This window comes from Tachypleus tridentatus, chromosome 9 (genome assembly GCF_004210375.1).
Source record: "Tachypleus tridentatus isolate NWPU-2018 chromosome 9, ASM421037v1, whole genome shotgun sequence".
NCBI classification, from domain to species: domain Eukaryota; kingdom Metazoa; phylum Arthropoda; class Merostomata; order Xiphosura; family Limulidae; genus Tachypleus; species Tachypleus tridentatus.
The window spans coordinates 164,003,040-164,021,715 of NC_134833.1; the positions used below are offsets into that span (position 1 = coordinate 164,003,040).

At 31.4% G+C, this 18,676-nt stretch overlaps 1 protein-coding gene across 1 annotated transcript in view; it reads left to right on the top strand.

The window, feature by feature from the left end:
• The first annotated feature begins 1,728 nt into the window (after positions 1-1,728).
• The window catches only part of LOC143227560 (ATP-dependent RNA helicase TDRD9-like), a 136,040-nt gene continuing 119,092 nt past the window's right edge, over positions 1,729-18,676 (top strand). The window contains exons 1-4 of the mRNA XM_076458992.1: positions 1,729-1,795; positions 3,628-3,847; positions 4,870-5,091; positions 9,844-9,967. Of these exons, the coding sequence (XP_076315107.1) occupies positions 9,869-9,967 (99 nt within the window). The 5' untranslated portion in view covers positions 1,729-1,795; positions 3,628-3,847; positions 4,870-5,091; positions 9,844-9,868. The remainder of the gene's footprint in view (positions 1,796-3,627; positions 3,848-4,869; positions 5,092-9,843; positions 9,968-18,676) is intronic.

Here is an 18,676-nt window from a genome sequence, read left to right on the forward strand (position 1 = left end):
GTTTGGTCTGTTTTGGGAGACCACTTCTCCCAAGTCTCTCTAGTGAGAGCCCTGCTTAATAAAATATATATCATCACTCAAACATCACCAAACTAAACTTACGCCATTAGATAATGTAATTACACGTGGTGAAAGCCATCACAATCTTCGTGGTCGCCCTTAATTATAGCACCGCTTAATCAACCACATATAAATGAGTTATTCGTGTCGTCGTTAGGTCGCTGTTGATTGAACAATTTTTCACACTTTTGTCTATACTGACCATGACCTTGCATGAATGCAGACAGGTTATTGATTTTATCTGCTTACCGCGATACTTGTATTAAAAAAGCTGTTAATGTAGTGAACCAGTTCAGCATTTTTTGTAAACAAACAGTGTTTCACCGATATATTCACATTAATTACAATTTTTCTTCACCAAAAAACAAAAATAATAGCCATTGGCAAAAATGGAGAGTGACAGTGTGAGCCCTGGATAGTGTTTCAGAAAGTTTTGTTTTTGTTTTTACAGTCATTTATCTAACTTATTGTGTTTCAGAAAGTTTTGTTTTTATGTTTCTAATCATGTACTTAACTGTTTGTTTCAGAAAGTTTTGTTTTACATTTTCTAATCATGTACCTAACTGTTTGTTTCAGAAAGTTTTGTTTTTATGTTTCTAATCATGTACTTAACTGTTTGTTTCAGAAAGTTTTGTTTTTACGTTTCTAATCATGTACCTAACTGTTTGTTTCAGAAAGTTTTGTTTTTATGTTTCTAATCATGTACTTAACTGTTTGTTTCAGAAAGTTTTGTTTTTATGTTTCTAATCATGTACCTAACTGTTTGTTTCAGAAAGTTTTGTTTTTATGTTTTAATCATGTACTTTAACTGTTTGTTTCAGAAAGTTTTGTTTTATGTTTCTAATCATGTACCTAACTGTTTGTTTCAGAAAGTTTGTTTTATGTTTCTAATCAGTACCTAACTGTTTGTTTCAGAAAGTTTTGTTTTTTATGTTTCTAATCATGTACCTACCTGTTTGTTTCAGAAGAAAGTTTTTTTGTTTTAATCATGTACCTAACTGTTTGTTTCAGAAAGTTTTGTTTTGTTTTTAATCATGTAACTAACTGTTTGTTGCAGAAAGTTTTGTTTTGTTTTAATCATGTACCTAACTGTTTGTTGCAGAAAGTTTTTTGTTTTAATCATGTACCTAACTGTTTGTTGCAGAAAGTTTTGTTTTTATGTTTTTAATCATGTACCTAACTGTTTGTTGCAGAAAGTTTTGTTTTTATGTTTCTAATCATGTACCTAACTGTTTGTTGCATTTATAGAAAGTTTTGTTTTTATGTTTTAATCATGTATCTAACTTATTGTGTTTCAGAAAGTTTTTTTTTTATGTTTCTAATCATGTACCTAACTGTTTGTTTCAGAAAGTTTTGTTTTATGTTTCTAATCATGTACCTAACTGTTTGTTTCAGAAAGTTTTGTTTTATGTTTCTAATCATGTACCTAACTGTTTGTTTCAGAAAGTTTTGTTTTATGTTTCTAATCATGTACCTAACTGTTTGTTTCAGAAAGATTTGTTTTTTTTTGGTTCGTTGTCATTTACCCAATTAATAAATTTTGTAAAGTCTCTATCAGGTTGAAGAGTGAAAATGAAAGGTTTAACCTGATATGTGGTATGTGTTTAAAAATTTAGAAAAAAAGTGGATGTATTGGTAAATGATGGTGATGGGTTTCACTTGTCTTAGATCTGAAGGTAAAGGAACTGATTACGTTAAGAAATTTCAAGAGGAAGAAGACAGAATGCTATCACAGGTGTGTACATTAAAGTTATTATATCAGATATATTCATAATTACTGTTTATTGAACAAAAATCTGTACAGTGATACTGGCGTTACTAGTATTGTTTTCCTTGTGCTGCATAATGTACATCTCACCTGTGTATGTTATGGTTTGAGGTGTTTTTGAATGAGCAAGAAGGATAGATTATAGTCATGAAAATGTCATTTCTGTTAGTGAAAGTTTCTGTACATTAATAGCAAAAGAAAATTATAAAATAATGAGTTTGACTTTAGTAGCTATTAACCGAGGAAGAATCCTTTGTAAAACTTGGTTTTATAGAAAATGTATGTTTTATTGAATAATTTTCACTATAAATTTGCCTTTACATATTCCCCTTCAAAATACTCTTAAGTGTGTTTTAAGTTTTCCTCTCATAGAATGTTTTTAAATCCATATAAAAGTCATCCTCACAATATATACATATGTATAACACAACTAACCTAACATGGGTGTCATTACAACAGACCTGACTTGTAACACATGCTGGATCCAATAAAACACATTTATCTCAGTGTTTCTGTTGACATGCACATGCCTCAGAGACACTGGCTAAGGTGGTTTTGGATGCATGTGCATCAAGTCACAACAAATATATTGATAATTGTATTATCAACATGTTACATTCCATGTGCTATGCTACAGAGTGAAGTTCTTTCAAACTTCACATTCATGGAATCTTACACTATACCATGGTGAAATGTGAGAAGCTTTAATTTATATCAGTGGGTTTCTACTTTACCCCATGGTGAAATGTGAGAAGCTTTAATTTATATCAGTAGGTTTCTACTTTACCCCATGGTGAAATGTGAGAAGCTTTAATTTATATCAGTAGGTTTTACTTTACCCCATGGTGAAATGTGAAAGCTTTAGTTTATATCAGTAGGTTTCTCTGTTACCCCATGGTGAAATGTGAGAAGCTTTAATTTATATCAGTAGGTTTCTACTTTACCCCATGGTGAAATGTGAGAAGCTTTTAATTTATATCAGTAAGTTTCTACTTTACCCCATGGTGAAATGTGAGAAGCTTTAATTTATATCAGTAGGTTTTAATGCTATCCCATGGTGAAATGTGAGAAGCTTTAATTTATATCAGTAAGTTTCTACTTTACCCCATGGTGAAATGTGAGGAAGCTTAAATTTATATCAGTAGGTTTCTACTTTACCCCATGGTGAAATGTGAGAAGCTTTAATTTATATCAGTAGGTTTTTACTTTACCCCATGGTGAAATGTGAGAAGCTTTAATTTATATCAGTAGGTTTCTACTTTACCCCATGGTGAAATGTGAGAAGCTTTAATTTATATCAGTAGGTTTCTACTTTACCCCATGATGAAATGTGGGAAGCTTCAGTTTATATCTGTAGGTTTTTACTTTAACCCATGATGAAATGTGAGAAGCTTCAGTTTATATCTGTAGGTTTTTACTTTACCCCATGATGAAATGTGAGAAGCTTCAGTTTATATCTGTAGGTTTCTACTTTACCCTGTGGTATATAATGTTTTTTATATATATTTATATAATACAGAATACAGTGGTTTTTAAAACTGAAACTATAAACATATTAATCCAGTTGATATATTGTTTGTAACTAGAAATTAAGTGAAGAAGTAAAAACAACAAACCTGTATAGGATCAGATAGAGTTTAGAAATTTCAAGAGGTTGGATAGCTGTTTCTTATTTGTAACATTACAGAAAATGAAATCCCATTTACAGGATGAATGTTACAGTGTGAAATACAAAATCGGAAAACAATCTAGTTGCACAGAAGATTTGTATTTGATTAGTGACATTATTTTACTTTCAGAGTTGGCATCGATATCAAACTGAAGATGGGACTCCTTCAGCTAACACTGTAAGTCTAAGTCAGCTGAGCCAGGTAGAAGAACTCAGCACCATTGCTGGAGATGTTGCAGCTATAAATCATCTACATAATGAGGAAGCTTCTTGTTGTATGTTCATTTTGCATGCACTCTTCATGTCATAATTATAACAAAGAACTTGTTATAACTCCATACAGGGACAAGGTGAAGTGTGTTGTTTGTAACCTGAATAAAGGTGTCTGGATTATGTATATTAGTTTAAGTTTTGATTATTTTACTCTGTTTATGGTTAACCAAGATTGTAGATAATGTATCTGTCTATATATCATGTTAGAAACAGTTTTAGGTTCTAATTCATGTGTAGTTAGTTAATATTGTATCCATCTTTGTTGTATTAGAAACACAGGTTTTGGTTCTGATTCTGATTTGTATGTAGTTAATTAGTGTTTATTTAAATATTGTAGATATTGTATCTGTATTTGTTGTGTTAGATACATAGTTTTGTGGTTCTGATTCTGATTTGTATGTAGTTTATTAGCATTTATTTAATATTGTGGATATCTAACCAGTTTTGTGTACTTGACCTAAACTTATACTACCATTTAAACATGTATTTGATCTGCTTTTGTACCTGCTTAATGTGTCTTTGACCTAGATTTTTCCCCATGTTTAAACATGTATTTTACATGGTTTTGTACCTCTGTTTAATGTGTATTTCGTCTAGATTTTTACCCATGTTTAAACATATATTTAATCAAGGTTTGTATCTATTTGTAATGTATTTTGGAACATTATCTAAAATTGATATCTTTGAACTTAGTTACATTTATATTTTTATAAAGATCTATTCATTATATATGTTTCTTTATAATTGTTTATTCATGTTTCAGTTTTAAACCATAGAACTTCTCTGAGGGGGGGTATTAAAATTACCACTTTTGACATAAAACATAATTTCAAACTACAAAGAATATATTTCTAAGTCTAAGGTCCAGTTAATGTATAAATTTAAATGTATAATCACACACCATGGTTGATGCTGCTAATGTGTGAAAACACAAAAATGATAATTTATAAATAAAATATTTAAAACTTGGATGGTAATATATGGATGAAAATTAATATTAAATAAACGTATTTATTTGTCTTTACATATATATGACATATCAAAGCAGTAAGTTTCACTAAGCATAAATTGTGTTGTTCACAAACACGTTTTATTTTAGTTAGTCGAACTGATAGATATCCACCAAGTTGTCATTATCCAAGGTAATACAGGTTGTGGGAAAACAACACAGGTACCTCAGTATATACTTGACCATTGTGCAGAAAAAGGACGCCACTGTAACATTGTGGTAACTCAGCCACGCAAGATAGCCGCCACATCGATTGCTCGAAGAGTTTGTCAGGAACGTAACTGGAAGCTAGGATCTATATGTGGCTATCAGGTATAAGTTATAATGGTTAGTGGTATAATAATATTTACTGTTAGTGTGTAATAGATGGGCGAAATGTTTTAGATTACTATTGGTGTGTACTAGATGGGCTAAATGTTTTAGATTACTATTGGTGTGTACTAGATGGGCCAAATGTTTTAGATTACTATTGGCATGTACCTAGATGGGATAAATGTTTTAGATTACTATTGGCATGTACTAGATGGGCTAAATGTTTTAGATTATTATTGGTGTGTACTAGATGGGCTAAATATTTTAGATTACTATTGGTGTGTACTGGATGGGCTGAATGTTTTACATTATTATTGGTGTGTACTGGATGGGCTAAATGTTTTAGATTATTATTGGTGTGTACTAGATGGGCTAAATGTTTGATTACTGTTGCTGTGTACTAGATGGGCTAAATGTTTTAGATTACTCTTTACGCAGTGTACTAGATGGGCTAAATGTTTTAGATTACTATTGGTGTGTACTGGATGGGCTAAATGTTTTAGATTACTATTGGTGTGTACTAGATGGGCTAAATGTTTTAGATTATTATTGGTGTGTACTGGATGGACGAAATGTTTTAGATTATTATTGGTGTGTACTGGATGGACGAAATGTTTTAGATTACTATTGGTGCGTACTGATGGACCTAAATGTTTTAGATTACTACTGGTGTGTACTAGATGGGCTAAATGTTTTTTGATTACTGTTGGTGTTATATAGATGGGCTAAATGTTTTAGATTACTATTGGTGTGTACTAGATGGGCTAAATGTTTTAGATTACTATTGGTGTGTACTAGATGGGCTAAATGTTTTAGATTACTATTGGTGTGTACTAGATGGACTAAATGTTTCAGATTACTATTGGCATGTACTAGATGGACTAAATGTTTCAGATTACTGTTGGTGTGTACTAGATGAGCTAAATGTTTTAGATTACTATTGGTGTGTACTAGATGGGCTAAATGTTTTAGATTACCATTGGTGTGTACCAGATGGCCTAAATGTTTTAGATTACTATTGGCATGTACTAGATGGGATAAATGTTTTAGATTACTATTGGCATGTACTAGATGGGCTAAATGTTTTAGATTATTATTGGTGTGTACTAGATGGGCTAAATGTTTTAGATTACTATTGGTGTGTACTGGATGGGCTGAATGTTTTACATTATTATTGGTGTGTACTGGATGGGCTAAATGTTTGATTACTGTTGCTGTGTACTAGATGGGCTAAATGTTTTAGATTACTCTTGGCGTGTACTAGATGGGCTAAATGTTTTAGATTACTATTGGTGTGTACTGGATGGGCTAAATGTTTTAGATTACTATTGGTGTGTACTAGATGGGCTAAATGTTTTTAGATGTATTGGTGGTGTACTGGATGGACAGAAATGTTTTAAATTATTATTGGTGTACTGGATGGACGAAATGTTTTAGATTACTATTGGTGTGTACTGGATGGACGAAATGTTTTAGATTACTATTGGTGTGTACTAGATGGGCTAAATGTTTTAGATTACTGTTGGTGTGTACTAGATGGGCTAAATGTTTTAGATTACTATTGGTGTGTACTAGATGGGCTAAATGTTTTAGATTACTATTGGTGTGTACTAGATGGGCTAAATGTTTTAGATTACTATTGGTGTGTACTAGATGGACTAAATGTTTCAGATTACTATTGGCATGTACTAGATGGACTAAATGTTTCAGATTACTGTTGGTGTGTACTAGATGAGCTAAATGTTTCAGATTACTGTTGGAGTGTACTAGATGGGCTAAATGTTTTAGATTATTGGTGTGTACTAGATGGACTAAATGTTTTGCAGATTACTATTGGCATGTACTAGATGAGCTAAATGTTTCAGATTACTATTGGTGTGTACTAGATGGACTAAATGTTTTAGATTACTATTGGCGTGTACTAGATGGACTAAATGTTTCAGATTACTATTGGCGTGTACTAGATGGACTAAATGTTTCAGATTACTATTGGCGTGTACTAGATGGACTAAATGTTTCAGATTACTATTGGTGTGTACTAGATGGACTAGAGGCTCTTTACTCTTTTTTCTAAATAGTATTGAGATTAACACTGTGCATAGTGATTGTTAATTTTCAGCTTGTATTGTTAGTGTACAAAATGTATATTGTTAATGTGTATTAATTTTTCTAAATGTCTAGAGTGTATGGTTGTTGCTTTATTAACATGTTAAATATAAAAGTGGATGTTGTTCTTGAAGGAACATTGTAATGATGGTTGTACATGAAGGGACATTGTAATATTATATTGGATGGTGGTTGTTAATGAATGGACATTGTAACAATATATTGGAAGGTGGCTCTTAGTGAAGGGCCATTGTAACAATATATTGGAAGGTGGCTGTTAGTGAAGAAGGACGCGTTGAAACAACATATTGGAAGGTGGCTAGAATTAGAAGGACATTGTAACAATATACTGAATGGTGGCTGTTAATGAAGGGCGTTGAAACAATATATTTGGATGAGTGGCTGTTAGTGAAGAAGGACGTTGAAACAATATATTGGATGGTGGCTGTTAATGAAGGGACATAGTAACAATATATTGGAAGGTGGCTGTTAATGAAGGGAACGAATAGCAACAATATATTGGAAGGTGGCTGTTAATGAAAGGACATAGTAACAAATATATTGGAAGACTGGCTGTTAATAAAGCTGGACGCTAAACAATATACTGGATGGTGGCTGTTAGTGAAGGCACGCTGAAACAATCTACTTGGATGGATGCGCTAAGCTAATGAGAGGACCCAGTAACAATATACTGGGAAGGCAACTGTTAATGAAGGACATAAAACAACAATATATTGGAAGGTGGCTGTTAATGAAGGGACATAGTAACAATATACTTGGAAGGTGGCTGTTATTAAGTGGAAGGACGTTGTAACAATATATACTGAATGGTGGCTGTTAGTAGAAGGGCGTTGTAACAATATATTGGATGGTGGCTATTAAGTGAAGGGACGTTATAACAACATATTGGATGGTGGCTGTTGTTGAGTGAAGGGGCGTTGAAACAATATATTGGATGGTGGCTGTTAGTGAAGGGGCGTTGAAACAATATATTTGGATGGTAGCTGTTAGTGAAGTAAGAAGGAGCGTTCAAACAATATATTAATGGATGGTAGCTGTTAGTGAAGGGGCGTTGAAAACAATATATTATGGTGGCTGTTAGTGAAGGGACGCCAGCTGAAAACAATATATACTGGATGGTGGCTGTTAGTGAAGGGACGTTGAAACAACATATATATGGATGGTGGCTGTGTAAGTGAAAGCCGAGCGTTGAAACAACATATTGGATGGTGGCTGTTAGTGAAGGGACGTTGAAACAATATATTGGATGGTGGCTGTTAGTGAAGGGACGTTGAAACAATATATTGGATGGTGGCTGTTAGTGAAGGGACGTTGAAACAATATATTGGATGGTGGCTGTTAGTGAAGGGACGTTGAAACAATATATTGGATGGTGGCTGTGTATAGTGAAGGGGCGTTGAAAACAATATATTGGATGGTGGCTGTTAGTGAAGGGACGTTGAAACAATATATTGGATGGTGGCTGTTAGTGAAGGGATGTTGTAACAATATATTTGATGGTGGCTGTTAGTGAAGGGATGTTGTAACAATATATTGAATGGTGGTCATGAAGGTATATTACAGAAGTACAGTGGATGCTGGCTGTGCATGATGGGGCGTTGGAAAAGTGTAGTTGATGGTAATTGTTCATGAAAGGACATTGTAGAAGCACTGTGAATAATAGATTCATAAAACTGTTGTAAGTGTTCAGAGTGGATGGTTTTTATGAATTTGCATTGTAACTGTTGAAAATGAATATTGGTTAATCATCAATTCAGTGACCACAGTTGATGAATGTGAGTCAGTATGGAAATATTCAAAATGAATGGTGGTTCAATAATTATTATGAAAAAGGTATGTAATGAATAGTTGTTACTTGTGGATAGATATTATAATTGTAATTGTGCAAAATCATTGTGGTTCACTTTATTGAACTAACATTGTAAACATGGTTACTAAAATAATGTTATTAAGCATTATACAGTGTTAATAAATGTGAAAATTAGGTATGGTATAATACATAAACCTTATAAAACCTCAAAGTTTCGTATGATACAATACATAAAGCTTAAGAAACTTGAAAATTAGTATAATACATAAAACTTAAGAAACCCAAAAATTAGGAATGATATAATACATAAAACTAATGAAACCTGAAAATTAGGAATGATATAATAAATAAAACTTAAGAAACCCAAAAATTAGAATGATATAATACATAAACCTTATAAAACCTTAAAGTTTCGTATGATACAATACATAAAGCTTAAGAAACTTGAAAATTAGGTATAATACATAAAACTTAAGAAACCCAAAATTAGGAATGATATAATACATAAAACTAATGAAACCTGAAAATTACTATGATATAATAAATAAAACTTAAGAAACCCAAAAATTAGGAATGATATAATAATAAACTAATGAAACCTGAAAATTGGGAATGATATAATAAATAAAACTTAAGAAACCCAAAAATTAGGAATGATATAATACATAAAACTAATGAAACCTGAAAATTAGGAATGATATAATACATAAAACTAATGAAACCTGAAAATTAGGAATGATATAATACATAAAACTAATGAAATCTGAAAATTAGGTAAGATATAATACATAAACTTAATATAACTTTAAACTTAGGTAAGCATGGACAGTCAAACTTCTGATGACACTTTCGTCTGTGTTATGTGACCACGGTGTTTTATTGCAGAAACTTATCCATAGTCGTAACATGAACATGTACACTCATGTCATAATAGATGAGGTAAGTCACAAATAAAATTAATATACTATAAACTATTGTAGATAAAATTTTATCTAGAGATCCTTAATAGCTGTAGATTAAGTTCAGCATACAAACAAACACAAAGTGAGTGAATTTATTAGTAGCATTAGAATAAAATCATACTGATTATTATTATCACCATAAGACTTTGTATTAAGCCTAATGTATTTATTAATATTGCATTATTTTTCAGTTTCTCAGAAATATGTAACAAAGTTTATTTATTCCAGAGTTCATCAGGTTAACTGTGATATGACAGAACACAGTGTGGTTGAAGTAAAATCTTTATATTGTTTTCTAATTTCTGAAAATTCTTAAGGTAGTATATAAAGATTGCAGTGTTAAATATATATTAGGCCTAATTCTAACATTTCAAACCAAGTATAATTATCCTCAACCAGCTAAGAAGAAGAATTCTCAAATACAAAACTAGTACATACGTGTTTCTAATGTATGTTAGCATCTAACCAGGAGTACTAACAGTGATAGAATAAAACAGTACAACAAGTTTCTTGTATATGTTGGTATCTAACCAGGAGTACTAACAGTGATAGAATAAAACAGTACAACAAGTTTCTTGTATATGTTGGTATCTAACCAGGAGTACTAACAGTGATAGAATAAAACTGTACAACAAGTTTCGTGTATACGTTAGTATCTAACCAGGAGTACTAACAGTGATAGAATAAAACTGTACAACAAGTTTCTTGTACATGTTAATATCTAACCAGGAGTACTAACAGTGATAGAATAAAACTGTACAACAAGTTTCTTGTATATGTTAGTATCTAACCAGGAGTACTAACAGTGATAGAATAAAACTGTACAACAAGTTTCTTGTATATGTTAGTATCTAACCAGGAGTACTAACAGTGATAGAATAAAACAGTACAACAAGTTTCTTGTATATGTTAGTATCTAACCAGGAGTACTAACAGTGATAGAATAAAACTATACAACAAGTTTCTTGTATATGATAGTATCTAACCAGAGTACTAACAGTGATAGAATAAAACTGTACAACAAGTTTCTTGTATATGTTAGTATCTAACCAGGAGTACTAACAGTGATAGAATAAAACTGTACAACAAGTTTCTTGTATATGTTAGTATCTAACCAGGAGTACTAACAGTGATAGAATAAAACTGTACAACAAGTTTCTTGTATATGTTAGTATCTAACCAGGAGTACTAACAGTGATAGAATAAAACAGTACAACAAGTTTCTTGTACATGATAGTATCTAACCAGAAGTACTAACGGTGATAGAATAAAACAGCACAACAAGTTTCTTGTACATGATAGTATCTAACCAGGAGTACTAACAGTGATAGAATAAAACTGTACAACAAGTTTCTCATGTATTTTAGTATCTAACCAGGAGTACTAACAGTGATAGAATAAAACTGTACAACAAGTTTCTTGTATATGTTAGTATCTAACCAGGAGTACTAACAGTGATAGAATAAAACTGTACAACAAGTTTCTTGTATATGTTAGTATCTAACCAGGAGTACTAACAGTGATAGAATAAAACTGTACAACAAGTTTCTTGTATATGTTAGTATCTAACCAGGAGTACTAACAGTGATAGAATAAAACTGTACAAGTTTCTTGTATATGTTAGTATCTAACCAGGAGTACTAACAGTGATAGAATAAAACTGTACAACAAGTTTCTTGTATATGTTAGTATCTAACCAGGAGTACTAACAGTGATAGAATAAAACTGTACAACAAGTTTCTTGTATATGTTAGTATCTAACCAGGAGTACTAACAGTGATAGAATAAAACTGTACAACAAGTTTCTTGTATATGTTAGTATCTAACCAGGAGTACTAACAGTGATAGAATAAAACTGTACAACAAGTTTCTTGTATATGTTAGTATCTAACCAGGAGTACTAACAGTGATAGAATAAAACTGTACAACAAGTTTCTTGTATATGTTAGTATCTAACCAGGAGTACTAACAGTGATAGAATAAAACTGTACAACAAGTTTCTTGTATATGTTAGTATCTAACCAGGAGTACTAACAGTGATAGAATAAAACTGTACAACAAGTTTCTTGTATATGTTAGTATCTAACCAGGAGTACTAACAGTGATAGAATAAAACTACAACAAGTACAATCTAACCAGGAGTACTAACAGTGATAGAATAAAACTTACAACAAGTTTCTTGTATGTTAGTATCTAACCAGGAGTACTAACAGTGATAGAATAAAACTGTACAACAAGTTTCTTGTATATGTTAGTATCTAACCAGGAGTACTAACAGTGATAGAATAAAACTGTACAACAAGTTTCTTGTATATGTTAGTATCTAACCAGGAGTACTAACAGTGATAGAATAAAACTATACAACAAGTTTCTTGTATATGTTAGTATCTAACCAGGAGTACTAACAGTGATAGAATAAAACTGTACAACAAGTTTCTTGTATATGTTAGTATCTAACCAGGAGTACTAACAGTGATAGAATAAAACTGTACAACAAGTTTCTTGTATATGTTAGTATCTAACCAGGAGTACTAACAGTGATAGAATAAAACTGTACAACAAGTTTCTTGTATATGTTAGTATCTAACCAGGAGTACTAACAGTGATAGAATAAAACTATACAACAAGTTTCTTGTATATGTTAGTATCTAACCAGGAGTACTAACAGTGATAGAATAAAACTGTACAACAAGTTTCTTGTATATGTTAGTATCTAACCAGGAGTACTAACAGTGATAGAATAAAACTGTACAACAAGTTTCTTGTATATGTTAGTATCTAACCAGGAGTACTAACAGTGATAGAATAAAACTGTACAACAAGTTTCTTGTATATGTTAGTATCTAACCAGGAGTACTAACAGTGATAGAATAAAACTGTACAACAAGTTTCTTGTATATGTTAGTATCTAACCAGGAGTACTAACAGTGATAGAATAAAACTGTACAACAAGTTTCTTGTATATGTTAGTATCTAACCAGGAGTACTAACAGTGATAGAATAAAACTGTACAACAAGTTTCTTGTATATGTTAGTATCTAACCAGGAGTACTAACAGTGATAGAATAAAACTGTACAACAAGTTTCTTGTATATGTTAGTATCTAACCAGGAGTACTAACAGTGATAGAATAAAACTGTACAACAAGTTTCTTGTATATGTTAGTATCTAACCAGGAGTACTAACAGTGATAGAATAAAACTGTACAACAAGTTTCTTGTATATGTTAGTATCTAACCAGGGTACTAACAGTGATAGAATAAAACTGTACAACAAGTTTCTTGTATATGTTAGTATCTAACCAGGAGTACTAACAGTGATAGAATAAAACTGTACAACAAGTTTCTTGTATATGTTAGTATCTAACCAGGAGTACTAACAGTGATAGAATAAAACTGTACAACAAGTTTCTTGTATATGTTAGTATCTAACCAGGAGTACTAACAGTGATAGAATAAAACTGTACAACAAGTTTCTTGTATATGTTAGTATCTAACCAGGAGTACTAACAGTGATAGAATAAAACTGTACAACAAGTTTCTTGTATATGTTAGTATCTAACCAGGAGTACTAACAGTGATAGAATAAAACTGTACAACAAGTTTCTTGTATATGTTAGTATCTAACCAGGAGTACTAACAGTGATAGAATAAAACTGTACAACAAGTTTCTTGTATATGTTAGTATCTAACCAGGAGTACTAACAGTGATAGAATAAAACTGTACAACAAGTTTCTTGTATATGTTAGTATCTAACCAGGAGTACTAACAGTGATAGAATAAAACTGTACAACAAGTTTCTTGTATATGTTAGTATCTAACCAGGAGTACTAACAGTGATAGAATAAAACTGTACAACAAGTTTCTTGTATATGTTAGTATCTAACCAGGAGTACTAACAGTGATAGAATAAAACTGTACAACAAGTTTCTTGTATATACTAACAGTGATTAGTATCTAACCAGGAGTACTAACAGTGATAGAATAAAACTGTACAACAAGTTTCTTGTATATGTTAGTATCTAACCAGGAGTACTAACAGTGATAGAATAAAACTGTACAACAAGTTTCTTGTATATGTTAGTATCTAACCAGGAGTACTAACAGTGATAGAATAAAACTGTACAACAAGTTTCTTGTATATGTTAGTATCTAACCAGGAGTACTAACAGTGATAGAATAAAACTGTACAACAAGTTTCTTGTATATGTTAGTATCTAACCAGGAGTACTAACAGTGATAGAATAAAACTGTACAACAAGTTTCTTGTATATGTTAGTATCTAACCAGGAGTACTAACAGTGATAGAATAAAACTGTACAACAAGTTTCTTGTATATGTTAGTATCTAACCAGGAGTACTAACAGTGATAGAATAAAACTGTACAACAAGTTTCTTGTATATGTTAGTATCTAACCAGGAGTACTAACAGTGATAGAATAAAACTGTACAACAAGTTTCTTGTATATGTTAGTATCTAACCAGGAGTACTAACAGTGATAGAATAAAACTGTACAACAAGTTTCTTGTATATGTTAGTATCTAACCAGGTACTAACAGTACTAACAGTGATAGAATAACCAGGAGTACTAACAGTGATAGAATACAACTGTACAAGTTTCTTGTATATGTTAGTATCTAACCAGGAGTACTAACAGTGATAGAATAAAACTGTACAACAAGTTTCTTGTATATGTTAGTATCTAACCAGGAGTACTAACAGTGATAGAATAAAACTGTACAACAAGTTTCTTGTATATGTTAGTATCTAACCAGGAGTACTAACAGTGATAGAATAAAACTGTACAACAAGTTTCTTGTATATGTTAGTATCTAACCAGGAGTACTAACAGTGATAGAATAAAACTGTACAACAAGTTTCTTGTATATGTTAGTATCTAACCAGGAGTACTAACAGTGATAGAATAAAACTGTACAACAAGTTTCTTGTATATGTTAGTATCTAACCAGGAGTACTAACAGTGATAGAATAAAACTGTACAACAAGTTTCTTGTATATGTTAGTATCTAACCAGGAGTACTAACAGTGATAGAATAAAACTGTACAACAAGTTTCAGTGATAGTAAAACTGTACAACAAGTTTCTTGTTAGTATCTAACCAGGAGTACTAACAGTGATAGAATAAAACTGTACAACAAGTTTCTTGTATATGTTAGTATCTAACCAGGAGTACTAACAGTGATAGAATAAAACTGTACAACAAGTTTCTTGTATATGTTAGTATCTAACCAGGAGTACTAACAGTGATAGAATAAAACTGTACAACAAGTTTCTTGTATATGTTAGTATCTAACCAGGAGTACTAACAGTGATAGAATAAAACTGTACAACAAGTTTCTTGTATATGTTAGTATCTAACCAGGAGTACTAACAGTGATAGAATAAAACTGTACAACAAGTTTCTTGTATATGTTAGTATCTAACCAGGAGTACTAACAGTGATAGAATAAAACTGTACAACAAGTTTCTTGTATATGTTAGTATCTAACCAGGAGTACTAACAGTGATAGAATAAAACTGTACAACAAGTTTCTTGTATATGTTAGTATCTAACCAGGAGTACTAACAGTGATAGAATAAAACTGTACAACAAGTTTCTTGTATATGTTAGTATCTAACCAGGAGTACTAACAGTGATAGAATAAAACTGTACAACAAGTTTCTTGTATATGTTAGTATCTAACCAGGAGTACTAACAGTGATAGAATAAAACTGTACAACAAGTTTCTTGTATATGTTAGTATCTAACCAGGAGTACTAACAGTGATAGAATAAAACTGTACAACAAGTTTCTTGTATATGTTAGTATCTAACCAGGAGTACTAACAGTGATAGAATAAAACTGTACAACAAGTTTCTTGTATATGTTAGTATCTAACCAGGAGTACTAACAGTGATAGAATAAAACTGTACAACAAGTTTCTTGTATATGTTAGTATCTAACCAGGAGTACTAACAGTGATAGAATAAAACTGTACAACAAGTTTCTTGTATATGTTAGTATCTAACCAGGAGTACTAACAGTGATAGAATAAAACTGTACAACAAGTTTCTTGTATATGTTAGTATCTAACCAGGAGTACTAACAGTGATAGAATAAAACTGTACAACAAGTTTCTTGTATATGTTAGTATCTAACCAGGAGTACTAACAGTGATAGAATAAAACTGTACAACAAGTTTCTTGTATATGTTAGTATCTAACCAGGAGTACTAACAGTGATAGAATAAAACTGTACAACAAGTTTCTTGTATATGTTAGTATCTAACCAGGAGTACTAACAGTGATAGAATAAAACTGTACAACAAGTTTCTTGTATATGTTAGTATCTAACCAGGAGTACTAACAGTGATAGAATAAAACTGTACAACAAGTTTCTTGTATATGTTAGTATCTAACCAGGAGTACTAACAGTGATAGAATAAAACTGTACAACAAGTTTCTTGTATATGTTAGTATCTAACCAGGAGTACTAACAGTGATAGAATAAAACTGTACAACAAGTTTCTTGTATATGTTAGTATCTAACCAGGAGTACTAACAGTGATAGAATAAAACTGTACAACAAGTTTCTTGTATATGTTAGTATCTAACCAGGAGTACTAACAGTGATAGAATAAAACTGTACAACAAGTTTCTTGTATATGTTAGTATCTAACCAGGAGTACTAACAGTGATAGAATAAAACTGTACAACAAGTTTCTTGTATATGTTAGTATCTAACCAGGAGTACTAACAGTGATAGAATAAAACTGTACAACAAGTTTCTTGTATATGTTAGTATCTAACCAGGAGTACTAACAGTGATAGAATAAAACTGTACAACAAGTTTCTTGTATATGTTAGTATCTAACCAGGAGTACTAACAGTGATAGAATAAAACTGTACAACAAGTTTCTTGTATATGTTAGTATCTAACCAGGAGTACTAACAGTGATAGAATAAAACTGTACAACAAGTTTCTTGTATATGTTAGTATCTAACCAGGAGTACTAACAGTGATAGAATAAAACTGTACAACAAGTTTCTTGTATATGTTAGTATCTAACCAGGAGTACTAACAGTGATAGAATAAAACTGTACAACAAGTTTCTTGTATATGTTAGTATCTAACCAGGAGTACTAACAGTGATAGAATAAAACTGTACAACAAGTTTCTTGTATATGTTAGTATCTAACCAGGAGTACTAACAGTGATAGAATAAAACTGTACAACAAGTTTCTTGTATATGTTAGTATCTAACCAGGAGTACTAACAGTGATAGAATAAAACTGTACAACAAGTTTCTTGTATATGTTAGTATCTAACCAGGAGTACTAACAGTGATAGAATAAAACTGTACAACAAGTTTCTTGTATATGTTAGTATCTAACCAGGAGTACTAACAGTGATAGAATAAAACTGTACAACAAGTTTCTTGTATATGTTAGTATCTAACCAGGAGTACTAACAGTGATAGAATAAAACTGTACAACAAGTTTCTTGTATATGTTAGTATCTAACCAGGAGTACTAACAGTGATAGAATAAAACTGTACAACAAGTTTCTTGTATCTTGTGTATAGTATCTAACCAGGAGTACTAACAGTGATAGAATAAAACTGTACAACAAGTTTCTTGTATATGTTAGTATCTAACCAGGAGTACTAACAGTGATAGAATAAAACTGTACAACAAGTTTCTTGTATATCTAACCAGGAGTACTAACAGTGATAGAATAAAACTGTACAACAAGTTAGTATCTAACCAGGAGTACTAACAGTGATAGAATAAAACTGTACAACAAGTTTCTTGTATATGTTAGTATCTAACCAGGAGTACTAACAGTGATAGAATAAAACTGTACAACAAGTTTCTTGTATATGTTAGTATCTAACCAGGAGTACTAACAGTGATAGAATAAAACTGTACAACAAGTTTCTTGTATATGTTAGTATCTAACCAGGAGTACTAACAGTGATAGAATAAAACTGTACAACAAGTTTCTTGTATATGTTAGTATCTAACCAGGAGTACTAACAGTGATAGAATAAAACTGTACAACAAGTTTCTTGTATATGTTAGTATCTAACCAGGAGTACTAACAGTGATAGAATAAAACTGTACAACAAGTTTCTTGTATATGTTAGTATCTAACCAGGAGTACTAACAGTGATAGAATAAAACTGTACAACAAGTTTCTTGTATATGTTAGTATCTAACCAGGAGTACTAACAGTGATAGAATAAAACTGTACAACAAGTTTCTTGTATATGTTAGTATCTAACCAGGAGTACTAACAGTGATAGAATAAAACTGTACAACAAGTTTCTTGTATATGTTAGTATCTAACCAGGAGTACTAACAGTGATAGAATAAAACTGTACAACAAGTTTCTTGTATATGTTAGTATCTAACCAGGAGTACTAACAGTGATAGAATAAAACTGTACAACAAGTTTCTTGTATATGTTAGTATCTAACCAGGAGTACTAACAGTGATAGAATAAAACTGTACAACAAGTTTCTTGTATATGTTAGTATCTAACCAGGAGTACTAACAGTGATAGAATAAAACTGTACAACAAGTTTCTTGTATATGTTAGTATCTAACCAGGAGTACTAACAGTGATAGAATAAAACTGTACAACAAGTTTCTTGTATATGTTAGTATCTAACCAGGAGT